The sequence below is a fragment of the Protomyctophum parallelum genome, assembly GCF_964188405.1.
Source record: "Protomyctophum parallelum genome assembly, chromosome: 9".
Taxonomy (NCBI): Eukaryota; Metazoa; Chordata; class Actinopteri; order Myctophiformes; family Myctophidae; genus Protomyctophum; species Protomyctophum parallelum.
Genome location: NC_139706.1, coordinates 5,535,830 through 5,553,078, shown reverse-complemented (window position 1 = coordinate 5,553,078; position 17,249 = coordinate 5,535,830). Strand labels below are relative to the sequence as shown.

General features: G+C 43.8%; 1 protein-coding gene across 1 annotated transcript in view; it reads right to left on the bottom strand.

Annotated features, from left to right (window-relative positions):
* LOC310864673 (calsyntenin-2-like) overlaps positions 1-17,249 on the bottom strand; it is a gene marked incomplete at both ends in the record, with an annotated part of 273,876 nt that overhangs the window by 90,479 nt on the left and 166,148 nt on the right. The window contains 1 exon segment of the mRNA XM_083773375.1: positions 4,382-4,590. Within this exon segment, the coding sequence (XP_083629501.1) occupies positions 4,382-4,590 (209 nt within the window).

Sequence of the window (17,249 nt, the reverse complement as noted above, 5' to 3'; positions counted from 1 at the left end):
TAGGGTACACCAGATGTATGATAGGGTACACCAGATGTATGATAGGATACACCAGATGTATGATAGGATACACCAGATGTATGATAGGATACACCAGATGTATGATAGGATACACCAGATGTATGATAGGATACACCAGATGTATGATAGGATACACCAGATGTATGATAGGGTACACCAGATGTATGATAGGGTACACCAGATGTATGATAGGATACACCAGATGTATGATAGGATACACCAGATGTATGATAGGATACACCAGATGTGTGATAGGGTACACCAGATGTATGATAGGATACACCGGATGTATGATAGGGTACACCAGATGTATGATAGGATACACCAGATGTATGATAGGGTACACCAGATGTATGATAGGATACACCAGATGTATGATAGGATACACCAGATGTATGATAGGATACACCAGATGTATGATAGGATACACCAGATGTACGATAGGATACACCAGATGTATGATAGGATACACCAGATGTATGACAGGATACACCAGATGTATGATAGGATACACCAGATGTATGATAGGGTACACCAGATGTATGATAGGATACACCAGATGTATGACAGGATACACCAGATGTATGATAGGATACACCGGATGTATGATAGGGTACACCAGATGTATGATAGGATACACCAGATGTATGATAGGGTACACCAGATGTATGATAGGATACACCGGATGTATGATAGGATACACCAGATGTATGATATGATACACCAGATGTATGATAGGGTACACCAGATGTATGATAGGATACACCAGATGTATGATAGGATACACCAGATGTATGATAGGATACACCAGATGTATGATAGGATACACCAGATGTAGTTACAGTTTTTTGGCCTCATCTTATTCTCTCATTCGCTGCCTCATGTGCAGTGGAATGCACACACAACGTTCTGCTTCATAGAGGTACCTATTCCCCCTCCGTCAATTACCGCCTCAACTTATCCTTGTCAGCTGAAACAACATGCTGTGACTGTCGGAAAGGTTGGCCAGCTAGAAAATTACTGCATTATAGCTTCCATCTCTTTCTCAATCTCTCTCTTTCTCTCTCTCGCTGGCGCACGCACGCACGCACGCACGCACGCACGCACGCACGCACGCACGCACGCACGCACGCACGCACGCACACGGTTTCTGTCTCTGTCTCTGTCTCTGTCTCTGTCTCTGTCTCTGTCTCTCTCTCCTCTGCAGACCTCCTATACCCAGTGGTGACCTCTCTCCCCGAGGTGCTCTTGAGTTAAGAGGCCTCTCAGGCCTTCACTCAGCAGTCAATGGCGGTGCAAGACCCCGGCAGCAGGAGAGAGAGAGAGAGAGAGCATCCTGTGTATCATTTACTCCACTGTTTGGCCCCACACTCACCTCGTCAGCCTTTTTATCGCTACACTAGCAGGACTGCAAGAAAATAGGGGGAAAAAAAGAACAGAAAAATAATGAACCATGCCTCTGTGCCAATATAACACAAAAATGAAGAGTACGAGAATTTTGTATTCTGCATGCGAGCCACTTATTTGTAATAGGCTGTCAATGGCCCGGCCCATGGTGTATAAGCGGTGTGGTGTTGCACATGCTCAGTTGCCCTCTATAGGCCGCACATGAAGCCTGTGAACATATAGACACTTTAAAAACCGGGCCAATGGTGATGTAAATACAATACATGATATAATATCCACGGTATACTGTATAACACTGCTGTTACAAATAGGTTATAGGCAGGAAGCCTCCAACACCAGTTATTGGACATGGACTCTGTGTAGGGCATTCCTATCATTTTGCCTGATAACAGATACCCTTTTGACACTCGCATGACTGAAGTATAAGGCCACCTTACTGTATACCACACAAACTGAATTCAGGTCAAAAATGCCTTTTTTTTCCCTGTGATGTCATTGGCTACTGTCTCCAGATGCTTTGTCATGGAGAGCTTCACGTCATTCTGAGAGCTTCACGGGCAAAAATCAACTTCAAAATCTCAAAATGGGTCACAGACACTCTAGTGTTAAAGGGACACTTCACCCTTTTTGCAAAACAATATATGTTAATGACGTTTAGAAGCTTTAGAACACTTTCCTGGGGGTCTTTATGTGTGTAATATGTGGTTTTAGATATTTTAGATTGTAGCAGTGAGCCTGTCGTCTCTGATGTCATGGACACTGGGCTCACTTCCTTCCTGGACTATACATGTTGTCTCAGTAAGACAGCTCTCCCCCTATCCACAAGGAGGAGCAGTGCACCAAAGAATGATGGGAATTGTAGTCCAGGAAGGTAGTGAGACCAGTGTCCATGACATCAGAGACAACAGGCTCACTGCTACAATCTAAAATATCTAAAACCACATATTACACACATAAATACCCCCAGGAAAGTGATCTAAAGCTTCTAAACGTCATTAACATATATTTTTTTGCAAAAAGGGTGAAGTGTCCCTTTAAGCTGTGTCACCCCGCTCCATTGCATGCTATACAACAGTCTCGGAGGATATTACCTAAAGGTATTTATAGGTAACATGGTTTGATTTAACCCATTCTGACCGGGCACCCATTTTGGTGTCAGCATCATGTCATGTTTTAGCTATTTAAAAATAGCAGATCTACAAGCTCATATCGCGCCACCGAGTGGCGCGATACGAGCTTGTAGGTCTGCTATTTTTGAAAAATCGAAGAGCGACTGACATTTCTAGAACCTGATCTCAGGTCAGAATGGGTTCATCAGACCAGTGTGTGTCCGGCGGAAACCTCGTATGAATCTGATCTCAGGTCAGAATGGGTTAATAGTGCCAGGACTATACCTCTGCTTCTGTACATCAATCACAGCTTACATATCAGGAGGAAGAAATATTGCAAACATGAAGGCATATGAAATATTTACAGCAAAAAATGTGAACGATAAAGACTTTGGGGTGTGAATGTTAACGAGGAACAGTGAAATGAGGTCAAATGAGGTCTTCAGATTGAGTGGCATGAGGCATCGGTAGAAGACAGTGTGCGTATGTGCCTGCATGCGAGTGTGAGTATGCATGCGCGCGCGCGCGCGTGTGTGTGTGTGTGTGTGTGTGTGTGTGTGTGTGCGTGCATGGGCAGCAGTGTATGGACACATGTGATGTGATTTGTGGAGACTGATGGATCTTGAGGGAAAGCTTGACTTTGTTGACTTTGTCCTTCAGTCAAAAAAGAGCATTTCTTACCTCAGGGAAAGACATCTGTCCAGGGAATGACTGTGTCTCTGCGTGCGTGCGTGCGTGCGTACGTGCGTGCGTGTGTGCGTGCGTGCGTGCGTGCGTGCGTGCGTGCGTGCGTGCGTGCGTGCGTGCGTGCGTGCCTATCCAATCATCCTACACTGCACCCTTACAGGACTTAATGTCACACATAATTACAAGAGATAGGATCCAAAAGGAAGTACGCACATCTCATAGGAGGCCTTTGCTATGTTTCACCAGTTTCAATTGAAATGGGCCTCCAACCTCAGGGGGGCCTCAGCGATACGACTGACCGTCAGGCGTCAGTCAACCCACTGCCGACCCTTAGCCCTGTCCCATGTTAAGTTACACCTACATGTATTTCCTGTTAATAACCTGGGTAAAACGTGCGGCATTGGGAGGTAAAGGGGAGACACTTTATTGTGAAGGGACGACAGGATGAGGAGAGGTGGTGTTGTCGCTGCGTAATTGTCGAGAGTGACGGCTGCGCTCTATCTCGAACGCCTGTATCAACAAAATAATTACGGTATGTAGGTATATATGGGCTCCTCATATTTGGTCTTGAATCGAATCCTAACCCTCTAACACCCGCATTAATTTCTACTTGCAAGAAATAGATTTCAACCTTACTACTACTTTGTACTACTAGGACTAAGACTAAAAAATATGTTTAAAAAAAATAATAATAATAAGTTTGATGAAAAATGTATAATAATTATATAATAATTTAATAAATTAATAATTTACATTTTGGGGATATCTTTCACAATAATGAATAAAACATGTTCTAGACATTCTAATGATCACAAAAAAACATATATTACAATTATTTTACCTACTTTTATTAGGGTAAAGGTCAAAAGTCTTAGGTTAAGAAATGTTCAAAATTGCCAGACAATTTTTATTTGTGTGAATTTCAGCCTCTGTGGGGGGGTATTTATATGCCAATATCATGACCAATGGCATTGAAATGGCATTGCAATGAACATCACTGATGACGTTTAGGTGAAAAAAGAAAAAAAAAAAAAAAAAAAAGTAATTAAATAAAATAAAATTGTTGCTAAAAAGCAACGCTGGGTCTTAGAGGGTTAAGGCCGCCCCTGACAGGCCCACACACACACACAGTCCTATCTCTACTGTAGTGTACTCACCATTGCGATCTATGGCGAAAGGTGTGTTGGTGGTGGTGATCTGGTAGTTGCAGATCTGACTGTACTGCGGAGAGCAGTCTTGGTCGGTGGCCTCCACCTGGAGGATGCTGTCGTAGATCTTCCCCTCTGTCACTGCAGCGTGATACCGAGGCTCCCGGAACACTGGCGCAAACTCATTCACATCATTGACCTGGATGTGCACCACTGCCCTGTGAAATGTACAGGAGACATACAGGAGGTCAGAGAAGAGATAATCTGCGTAGTGTTTTTATTTTTATTTTTTATCACATCCGTGTGAAGTGAAAGGCGCTCTTGTCGTCGTACATCGTCCAATAAAAAATGAATATACTTCTTCATGGATTAATTTGTCAACTTATGTTATTATCTTTTAACCCATTCTGACCTGAGATCAGATTCATACGAGGTTTCCGCCGGACACACACTGGTCTGACGAACCCATTCTGACCTGAGATCAGATTCTAAAAATGTCAGTCGTTCTTCGATTTTTTTCAAAAATAGCAGACCTACAAGCTCGTATCGCGCCACTCGGTGGCGCGATATGAGCTTGTAGATCTGCTATTTTTCAATAGCTAAAGCATAACATGATGCCAACACCAAAATGGGTGCCCGGTCAGAATGGGTTAACCATGATACAATGTTTAAAAAAACTCATCTTTTCACCATGATCATGTAAGATGACAACTGAATTTATGGGATATATACTATGTATACATGTATATACATGTATAAATGCACCATTTACCATGTAGCCCTGAGTTGAATTAAAACAGTTGCACTGTGTTTAGAAAAGCCAATTTTATATATGACATAAATGTCATTGTCAATGGCATGTAATGTTTGTGTTAGGACAAAATAACCGATTTACTCGTCCACATATGAGGTAAATTGCCATTTCATTGTCAATGGCATTTAATGCTGTGTTGCCACAAAAAGCCAATTTGTTCAGACATATATGACATATATGATATATGACAGCATATATTACAAAGCTGTATATAGGAGGGGCAAACGACCCTCAAAAACTTGTGTCACTGAATGTATACACAGATAACATACAAATGAGGAAACAGATATAACGGATAAGTCCCCTGTCCAGGTCAGCAGCATGTCATTCACCAACAAGTTACATCCCTTTGCTAAAAGCCACTGCCGTAGAGGTAAAGCATTCCTGTATAACAAGTAAGACGCGCAGACGCGGGAAGCGAACGCAGCTCGTAAATGGCAATAACAACAATTAGAATAAATTACATACTTTTTTAAGGTTTTCTTTTTAAAGTTCTCTTTTTTGTGTTTTTTTTTTATTTTTAAGTTAAGTTTTTTGAAGTCAAGTGTTTTTAAAGTTTTTTTTTTGTGTTTTTTTAAGATTTTATTTTTAAGTTTTTTGAAGTTAAGTGTTTTTAAAGTTTTTTTAAGTTAAGTTTTTTCTTTTTCATTTTTAAGTTAAGTTTTTTTTTTAAGTTAAGTTGTGTGTGTGTGTGTGTGTGTGTGAGAGTGCGTGCGTGCGTGTGTGTGTTTTGTGTGATACAGCTGCGCCCTCTGGTGGCGGGCGGGTGGTGTAACAGCGGGACAGACAGACAGACACAGACACACACACACACACACACGGACACACAGACATGATGTGCAGGGTCTCATAGTTAGTGCTCATTGCTTTCGCAACTACAGCAGCTAATCAGCTGATACAGGCAAAGACAGAGTCAAATACCCGTGATGAATTAGCGTGGCAACTGAGAGTCACGAGTGCTCTTTGACCTGAACCGATGGATCGCTTTGATTCTTTTGCTATGGCATATAGCAAACCCTCAGCTTCATCAACCGATTAATCTGTCACCGCCTTCACATGTCATCAGTGTCCATCCCACAACACTGCCGCGTTGCACTGATTAATAATCCCATAAGCAATCTGTCAGCAGTAATTCATGTTAAGCTACAGTTAATGAAACAAAACCACACCATTCATCATGCTATAAAACATCTTCGTCAATACTCCCCCCGATGGCTCGCAAGGCAACTGATTGCATAATCACCCACTTCGATTCATCGACTGACACCCGGATGATGAACGAGCATGAACAGTTCCCTAAGCAATCAAGTATCCCCAGCTTAGAAAACGACTAAAATAAACAACGGTGATGTCCGTCTTAAACTGAATACTGGAGAGCATTAAGGATTATGGCCGTGGGAGTGAGTGGTGCTGGCAGTGCAGTTATCCTATTAAAGCGAGGCGTGAATGTTTGTGTAAACACAGGGCTGGCTGAAGAGGGAGAGTGGTCAGTACATAGAGAGCGTGGGGAGAGGCGAACTAAAGGGATTAGGCCGCTGCACACAATCTACTCAAACCAAACACATACAGTAGACACGAACAATGTCACTTCGTCTTTGCATGCCCATATTAATAGGGAATGGTCTTGTCCAATGTTAGCCAAATCAGCCAATATACTCCCATATACTTTAGGGATGGATATGCCTGACACCAGCATAAATCAGCTTTGTTAGGCAGTTATGGTTCTGCCAAAAATAATATCATGGACATGCGTCAAAGTATGTAAATTGGCGTTGTTTGACTCACCGCTGTGAGTTCATCTGATCATACATCCATAGGTTCTATGATAATGGGACCTCATCATCTTAATAGGTTATCATAGTGGCATTTTAAAATAGCATTCAGAAGCCTGTAGTGACAGTCAGTGGCAGATGGCGGCAGCAGCGAAGCAGATCATAAATCCCTCAGCGAGCCTCGTTTTGTCATATTAACCCATTCTGAACGGGCACCCATTTTGGTGTCGGCATCACGTTATGCTTTAGCTATTGAAAAATAGCAGATCTACAAGCTCATATCGCGCCACCGAGTGGCGCGATACGAGCTTGTAGGTCTGCTATTTTTGAAAAATCGAAGAGCGACTGACATTTTTTTAGAATCTGATCTCAGGTCAGAATGGGTTCATCAGACCAGTGTGTGTCCAGTCGGAAACCTCGCATGAATCTGATCTCAGGTCAGAACGGGTTAATGACTCTCAGTCATAAGCATTACCCCCCCGCCTCGTCACTCTCCCCACCGGTAGCATATGCTCTGCTCCAATGGGGGGCTGTTTGGGATCATTGTTTTGCTCGTGAACATGGGATTGAATGAAATGATTGAATCTGATTAATACGTTTCAATGAGGTACAGGTATCTGTGTGGTCTTTTGGTGTACTGTGTGCATGTGTGTGTGTGTGTGTGTGTGTGTGTGTGTGTGTGTGTGTGTGTGTGTGTGTGTGTGTGTGTGTGTGTGTGTGTGCGTGCATGCGTGCGTGTGCGGGTACATCTTTCTGTGCCGAGGGCACACATCTGTTTGAAACAGACGCCAAGCTCTAGGGGCAGTGAGAGTGTGTGTGTGTGTGTGTGTGTGTGTAACATGTGGGTGCGAGTGTGCCTGCATGTGCAAGTGTGTCCGTGTAGCGGGCATGGTGCCCAACCTACAGGTGTTTATGCCCACAGCCATCATCCTGCCACGGGAACAAGCCTTATCCCCGAGAGGAGGGAGCCATGGAGAATGGACCGAGCCAACACTGAACCGCACAGAGGAGGGAGCCATGGAGAATGGACCGAGCCAACCACTGAACCGCACAGAGGAGGGAGCCAGGAGGATGGACCGAGCCAACACTGAAGCACACAGAGGAGGGAGCCAGGAGAATTGACCGAGCCAACACTGAACCGCACAGAGGAGGGAGCCAGGAGGATGGACCGAGCCAACACTGAACCACACAGAGGAGGGAGCCAGGAGAATGGACCGATATGAGCCAACACTGAACCACACAGAGGAGTGAGCCATGGAGAATGGACCGAGCCAACACTGAACCGCACAGAGGAGGGAGCCAGGAGAATGGACCGAGCCAACACTGAACCACACAGAGGAGGGAGCCAGGAGAATGGACCGAGCCAAAACACTGAACCACACAGAGGAGGGAGCCATGGAGAATGGACCGAGCCAACACTGAACCACACAGAGGAGGGAGCCAGGAGAATGGACCGAGCCAACACTGAACCACACAGAGGAGGGAGCCATGGAGAATGGACCGAGCCAACACTGAACCGCACATAGGAGGGAGCCAGGAGAATGGAGCGAGCCAACACTGAACCACACAGAGGAGGGAGCCAGGAGAATGGAGCGAGCCAACACTGAACCACACAGAGGAGGGAGCCAGGAGAATGGACCGAGCCAACACTGAACCACACAGAGGAGGGAGCCAGGAGAATGGACCGAGCCAACACTGAACCACACAGAGGAGGGAGCCATGGAGAATGGACCGAGCCAACACTGATCCACACAGAGGAGGGAGCCATGGAGAATGGACCGAGCCAACACTGATCCACACAGAGGAGGGAGCCATGGAGAATGGACCAGAGCCAACACTGAACCGCACAGAGGAGGGAGCCAGGAGAATGGACCGAGCCAACACTGAACCGCACAGAGGAGGGAGCCATGGAGAATGGACTGAGCCAACACTGAACCACACAGAGGAGGGAGCCAGGAGAATGGACTGAGCCAACACTGAACCACACAGAGGAGGGAGCCATGGAGAATGGACCGAGCCAACACTGATCCACACAGAGGAGGGAGCCAGGAGAATGGACCAGAGCCAACACTGAAGCGCACAGAGGAGGGAGCCAGGAGAATGGACCGAGCCAACACTGAACCGCACAGAGGAGGGAGCCATGGAGAATGGACTGAGCCAACACTGAACCACACAGAGGAGGGAGCCAGGAGAATGGACTGAGCCAACACTGAACCACACAGAGGAGGGAGCCAGGAGAATGGACCGAGCCAACACTGAACCACACAGAGGAGGGAGCCAGGAGAATGGACTGAGCCAACACTGAACCACACAGAGGAGGGAGCCATGGAGAATGGACTGAGCCAACACTGAACCACACAGAGCCAACACTGAACCACACAGAGCCAACACTGAACCACACAGAGCCAACACTGAACCACACAGAGCCAACACTGAACCACACAGAGCCAACACTGAACCACACAGAGCCCCACACAGCAGGGGGGGATTGTGATGCTGCAGGCAGCGTGATACAGCATCACTTCACAGGCAGCATCACAACAGCAGTGAACAAAAGACAATAGAGACTAGAGTCACACAGGGCTTTCCGTCTGGATAACAACCAGCGATTACAACAACCCCCCCTGCCAAAAGAGCAAGTCATGTGCACGCACACGCACACACACACACACACACACACACACACACGCTACTTCGCCTCCTCATCCAACAGGGGCACATACTGCTCAATTAATCTTTGAGAGAAAAAAGTGTTGCGAGGAATCAATTAATTCTGCTGTGCGATAAGGCCAACTGGGACACAAATACTAAACCAGCCAAACTAATGTATCAAACGAGAGCACACGTGACAGGACAGTAGCCTAACCTTGTCAGCATGCAGGTAAATCCCACATCCAGTCGGAAAACAACAGCCCAGGGCTTTAGCACAACAGCTACATGGGGACCAGTGTAATGGGAGAACTAGGCTGTCGTAATGCCAGTGTTAATCCCATTTCAATCTTTATACCATCACAATCCCCACCCCCGGCCCAACACATCTCAGGGGCACCCATGGGGGAAGAACACAACGCTCTGGTGTGACATGGATCAGATAGTATAGATCAGACATCATTGATGAATAAAATGAGAGTCGGGGACTGTTACATCTCAGATCAATGGTCTTGTATAAAGAGGAGGATGAGGAACAGGAGCTAGCCTATAGTGATCATCGATGCAATCGAGAGCCTAGAGACTTAAATGCCACTAACTAAGTGCCTTTGTGTGTGCAGCGGCATGTTTCGGAGCGTTTACTCTCACATGAACATAACGTCAGGTTTCATTAGGTGTCTGTGTGTACAGTATGTATGTATATGAATTAACCCATTCTGACCTGAGATCAGATTCATACGAGGTTTCCACTGGACACACGCTGGTCTGACGAACCCATTCTGACCTGAGATCAGATTCTAAAAAATGTCAGTCGCTCTTCGATTTTTCAAAAAATAGCAGACCTACAAGCTCGTATCGCGCCACTCGGTGGCGCGATATGAGCTTGTAGATCTGCTATTTTTAAATAGCTAAAGCATAACATGATGCTGACACCAAAATGGGTGCCCGGTCAGAATGCGTTAAGTTCCTGTTGTGTTAACACTAGCATGACTGAACTCATCTCACCTACTATACTCTGATGGCTGAAAGGTCAAGATGACCGTGTTTTCCGTGCAATTCCACTGGCCACTCTCTCCCTGCATCTCTTCTAATGATTCACACCTCTCCCACCCGCCACGGGGGGGTTGGCGACTTGCCATTGTCACGTCAAAATGTTACATTCCAACTAATTCAAGGAAAAAACCGTTTCAACTCAAGACAGGACAACTCAACCTTTTCTTTTTCTTTTCAGTTTATATAGAATTCCAGACTATAGCGCTTTTCTTTAATACTTTCACGTGTAATGTGAAGAATATACTTTCTTGCACATTGTTATAATGATCCTTATTTATATATCCCCCTGCAGTCAGAGTTCATAGTTTTAATGAATGTATAGAATGTGCTCTGCGGAATGTTATACTTGACTATAGATGTTTAAACCGACAATACTCACAATGTCACAATGTTACACATCGCAATGTCATGCATTGTGAGCTGGACTGGTAGATCTGCTATTTTCAAAAGGAATCTTGGAAAAAAAAAGTGACAATTGTGGAATATTTTTGAAACATTCTATTGAAACATTTAAAAAAACAAATCTGTCATGGGGGTCACTGGCCCAAAATATTTCTGGATTAGGGTCCTTTATAGTTGGGCAAATGCATTCCTCTGGGGGTCCTTGACATGGGAATGTCGCTGTGTGAGGATCACGGGTTTAAACAACATTAGGAGAAAAGCCCAAATAAGCACTTTAGAAACAAGAAAAGCAACCACAACTACTAATTATTTACAAGCAACTTTACAGAAAAAGAAGCCCAAAGTCGCTTATAATAAACAGACATGGCAACACTCCAGAGCAATCTTCGCTCTTGTGTAAAATCAATTTTGCATTTAAGAGGTGGTCAGACCCAGCTGTAATTGGGATGCGCGGAGTGTTTGCTTAATAGCAAATTGCGCAAAGCGAACATATGTATGGACACTAAAATATTCAGGAACGTGGTATGCCATATGTGTGTGCGTTCAGCACGGCTTCCATAATAAGAAAGGGCGCAGAGCAAGGCCAAATTCTGTATTACCGCATGGGTTTAGTCATATCATATGACGTACTGTATATAATCGAGCCAAGTATCTGTTTGAGTTGCAAAAATATTTGTATCTCCAACAATGTGTCTTATTTCTATGTAAATGTACAACTGGTGTGAATTTGACTCAGCATTTGTGTGTGTGTGTGTGTGTGTGTGTGTGTGTGTGTGTGTGTGTGTGTGTGTGTGTGTGTGTGTGTGTGTGTGTGTGTGTGTGTGTGTGTGTGTGTGTGTGTGTGTGTGTGTGTGTGCGCACTGTCGCAGGCGGGCAGCACATGTGCACGTGCACGTTTGTGTGTCACTACCTGTCGCTGTGTGTCTAAGTATTTTCTGTTAAGTCTCTAATTCTGAGACACACGCACACGCACACGCACACGCGCACGCGCGCACACACACACACACACACACACACACACACACACACACACACACACACACACACAGAGCCCTGGGGGTGCACATAATCCTGACATGCATGCATTACCTCTACTATGACAGCCTCCTAGTACTTAACCCTCAGTCAGGCTGGGCTATAGGTGAGAGAGCTCGGGGAAGATTAAAACTGTGACACCTCAGCCAGGAAGTGATATGCCCCTCATGCCTAATTACTGTTACTGCCTAAGCAACAGTTTGTACCCATGAAGGTATGTGTTCAGGGGGTTTAGTCTTCAGATGAGGTTCAATATTTGTTTAAGGGTACGTGTCCTAGAGACTCTCTGGTGTTGCCAAGGATTAAGCTCAGGGGTGCCTTGTAATTCAACTTGAATAATAGTAATATTCACAAACAAACAAGTACAGTGACATTGTTACAGTTTGGGAGATTAACTATTTTGTCCCAAGTCTGTATACGTGCGTCGACGCTTGGTGGCGTCATATCCCAAGTCCGTATATATGTACCCCAACGTAGACTCTGTCTATATACGTACCCCATCTATATAATGGTTGATGCCTATGGAATCATATTGAGCAACCGAAGCTTGTTACAAGACTCCCTGCTGTGAAGTTAACGCTCTATGGTTCAAACACAAATGGATAGAACGGAACTTATTTTTGAAAAGATTGGCATTCTCACAATTCTATTATAATGTTCATAGCATAAGGAAAGGCTTGTATGAAAAATATACAATATACAATTTCAGGCGGCAGCTAATAGGGATCCTTTTTAGATAGACAAATAAATAAATAAACTGGACTTGGCGAGCAAGGCAGACTTTGTAATGAAAAAAGCTGTGGAAATGGATTTCTGTCTCAATCGTTTTTTTCACAGGCAAGTAAGGGCCTCCATGTTTAACTAGGCACCTTAAAGAAGATATTCAAAAACACTGGGAAATGCTAGACAGACTGCTAGGCAGCAGCAGCGAAGCTACGGCAAAACATTAAATTAGGTAGAAACCCGGAATGAGTGTCCAGAAAAAGGCTGCAGTGGCCGAAATAGGCCTACTCAATACAATCCTGAGTGTTCAGACAGGTCCAGCACTCAGTATTTCACTATGTAGGGTGACCCGGGCTGGCAGCGGCGAGCAGAACAAAGGAATAGAACCTGAATTCTAAAATGTCTTCCATGTCACACCTGATCCTCTGCCCTGGTCTTTTTTAGCTGTTTAATTTTCCAGACGGCTCTCCATCTTTGCTGGTGACTTGTCATGTGTAATTTGAGCACAGCCTCAGGCAGAGATTCTCCTCTCTGCATCAAAATCGGAGCCAGCGAGTGAGTATGAAAGGTCAGCCTGCTCTGTGATTTGCTGGGTAAAGAACATTCCATTTAAACTGAAGCCAAATATAGTCAGTCTTCTGCGCCGGTCTGCCTACACAGCTAAACTGTGTCTGAGATGTAGTGTGCGTCAGGTAGTAATTTAATGATATAACTGTCTCAGACACCAGGCACCGCCCAGCATCATCATAAAAAATGTTGAAGCAGCATTTTGTTACATTGTACCACAGCCCTGGAATAACCTCCCAGATGACATTAAACAAAGCAACTCTGGACACCTTTAAGTTAAAACCGTATTGCTTGCTTGGGCTAAAAAATGTTTTGGTTGAGCTTTTAAAGGGATTGTGACATAAAAAATAAGGTTTTGGAATTGTTCTTATTTTTTTTAGGTTTTCAAATCTCAATTGCACCCAAAAAACATGAACTTTTAACATTCAGTAGATTTTCTGTGATCTGGGGTTTTCTGGCTCAAACAGGTGCTCTGATTTGCCGGCAGTAAGTGATGTAAGACCCTGCAAATCCCATATATGTCAATGGGATTTGCCAGCAGATGTCACTGTTTTCACTGTTTTCCTGTTTTCATTGTAGCCTTCCAAGGCTTCCAAACCCCAAAGAAAACTTCAGACCACAGAAAATCCACTGAATGTTCAAAGTTCAGGTTTTTTGGGTGTAATTGAGGTCATAAAACCTAAAAGAAAAAAGATAAATAAAAATAAATGAAAATGACTGTCATAAAACCTTTAATAGCTTAAAGGTTTGTTTATTCTTTTAAATAATTTGTTGCATCAAAAGGTAGGAGTGGAGTTGACAGTTACACGGTCTGGTCAATCATGATTGATTCTAGATACTAAGACCACATCCATGCCATGACGGAGCAGCGGAATTATCCTTATGGGTGTGAAAAAAGAAAGAGAAAGAAACAGGATTAAGAAAGAAATAATAAATATAGTGGTAAGTGAAGCATGTTTCAAGAGGCACTGCCACCCAGTGTGGAGTGCCCTGACCTCTTGTCTAAAAAGAATGCAAATCACTGGCAACCTTTAACCCATTCTGACCTGAGATCAGATTCATACGAGGTTTCCGCTGGACACACACTGGTCTGATTAACCCATTCTGACCTGAGATCAGATTCTGAAAATGTCAGTCGCTCTTCGATTTTTCAAAAAATAGCAGACCTACAAGCTCGTATCGCGCCACTCGGTGGCGCGATATGAGCTTGTAGATCTGCTATTTTTAAATAGCTAAAGCATAACATGATGCTGACACCAAAATGGGTGCCCGGTCAGAATGGGTTAAACCTTTAGTCAAGAGACCTCTTTAAAAACCCTTGAACTTCGTTGTCATTTATAATTTTTCATGTCATGATTATGAATTGAATACCCGGGACCTGAATGGAAACAAGACCGCAATGATGTTTTTGGTGATATCCATTTAGACTAAGTGTTTGACTATGCTCTTATCTGTGCTGCTTACATTTCTGCCTAATAAAGTATTCAATCAATCAATAAAGTTAAATAATAACTAAGGCTGTCAAAAATAATGCGTTAATGGCATTAATCAATTGCGTTAATTAATTGCGTTAAAATATGTAACGCAATTAACGCATGTTAGTGTTCCCCCTAACATGCGCCCGTGCGCGCGGCTCAGGAACGTCCAGAGCATAACAAATCTGTCACTGTGTAGCACACAGTCATGATTGAACAACACCAGAGAGATAGCTTGTGTATTGTAGTTTGGTTGCAAAGTGGTTTGATTCTGTAACTCTGTTGCGTTACTTTGTCTGCCTAGCAAAGCCCCATTAGGCTACACTGCACAGTGCACACACACACACACACACACACACACACACACACACACACACACACACACACACTACTAGTGTTAGCTATCAGCGCGCTGCAAGAATCACTCGGGTCCGTCGCAACTTGTGGACATTTTGAAAATGCCATTAATGTTTGTCCGGCTGGTTTCGTTTTGTCCTACGCGATTACGTGAATCAGCGTGGCTGCGCCTGCAGCCAGTAGGCTATTACCAAAACAAACACATGGTACTTTTGTGTCGCACATGGAAAGCAACTGGAAACGACCATGGATATATTACAGACAGTTCCCCTGTGCTGCTGTGCACAGCGGAGATAATGCACAACTCCAGGTACGAGCCAAAACACTGACTGAAGCTGATTCACGACTAACTATCTCCAGACTAGTCCTGCAGTCCCGCAATGAAGGAGAGACAATCTCGCCTCTCACTACAGTCCACTACAATGCCATTCTAGCCTTAAAACCTACATTTATATGTTATTCAATAATTACTTTTGCGCAAAATATAGGCTTTTCTAAACCAAGCCCTGTTTCCAAAAATGCTTATGTGCCATTATTGTATTTTGTGAATTTCAATTAACTATAGTCTACAGTTTAACCCATTGCTTCTCAGCTATTTTAATTTCAAGGACCCCCAAATTAAATTGATAGAAAGTAGCCTAGGCCATTTTATTATGATTTTCATCTCTGGACTGGGACCCCAGTCTCCATTCATCCATCCAACCATCTTCAACCGCTTATCCCTAGTCGGGTCGCGGGGGCAACAGCTCCACCAGAGTGTTCCAGACTTCCCTCTCCAGAGCAACATTTGTGACTTCGTCCTGGGGGACCGCAGTCTATATGGCCAAAAGCCAGTGTTGATTTAACTCAAAGTGTAGGCTAGGCCTACAAATACTCACATCACATCATGTCTATACTAAATGCATTAGAAAACAAAAAACATTCAAAAACGAATGTATATCCGCTTTCTGTCATTTATATTTCCATTTCCACAACAATAAACAGGAAAACATGGCATATTTTGGACATAGTTCGAATGGTGATTAATCATGATTAAATTAATTTTGAAGCTGTGATTAATCTGATTAAATTTTTTAATCATTTGACAGCCCTAATAATAACTTGTCCTGTATACAAATTGAAGGCTGGACACATTTACAATGAGTCTTCAATAGAGAAATCAGGTTTAGACTTGTAGGTGTAGTGTATTGGCGCCCAGACATATAGGCATTAGATGACTGCCTCCAACTGAACCATCTGGGAAGAAGCAAATTGGGTAGGCAGGATGCAGAGATCCACCCTTCCCCCTTCATGGAGAGTACAAGTACAAAGCTTTGACTATGTCTTAAGATGTTTCTGTTCTCATCAAGTCATAAATATATAGAGAAACACCTGTATTTACATCCACAAACACAATGGTATGATATGTCATCAGGGCTGCCATATTTCAGAAAATGTCAAGAGTGAGACTCTAGTGTCTTAATGTGTAAATGTAAAAAATGTAAAAAAAAAATGCTTTTTTTAATGTCAATTTGGCCCATTTTAACGTTGATATTTAACCTTAACACTGATGTCTTCACCTCCATGCCAGCTGCTCTCCCTGCACTGACAGCCTCCTCATACTTAAAGGTATATTCAGTGATTTCACTCAAAAAACCTTAGGTTTCGTTTTTGGCTGTGGGACCCAGCCTTTCGTCCAATCAGGATAGAGAGTCAAAAACGAAACCTAAGGTTTTTTGACCCCCAGGGGTTAACTGGGGACAGGGAGGAACTCCTTATATGGCCAGCACACTCTATAGTAGGGAGGATTATCACTACAAAACAAAAAAATAAGTGATATTTGAATTAAGTGAAATCACTGAATATACCTTTAAAGTAGAAATGAAAAAGATATCTATCTATCTATGCTCCTCAGACCCAGCCAGCCAGCCAGCAAGCCACACACATAGTACTCAGACCCAGCCAGCCAGCCACACACATAGTGCTCAGACCCAGCCAGCCAGCAAGCCACACACATAGTGCTCAGACCCAGCCAGCCAGCCAGCAAGCCA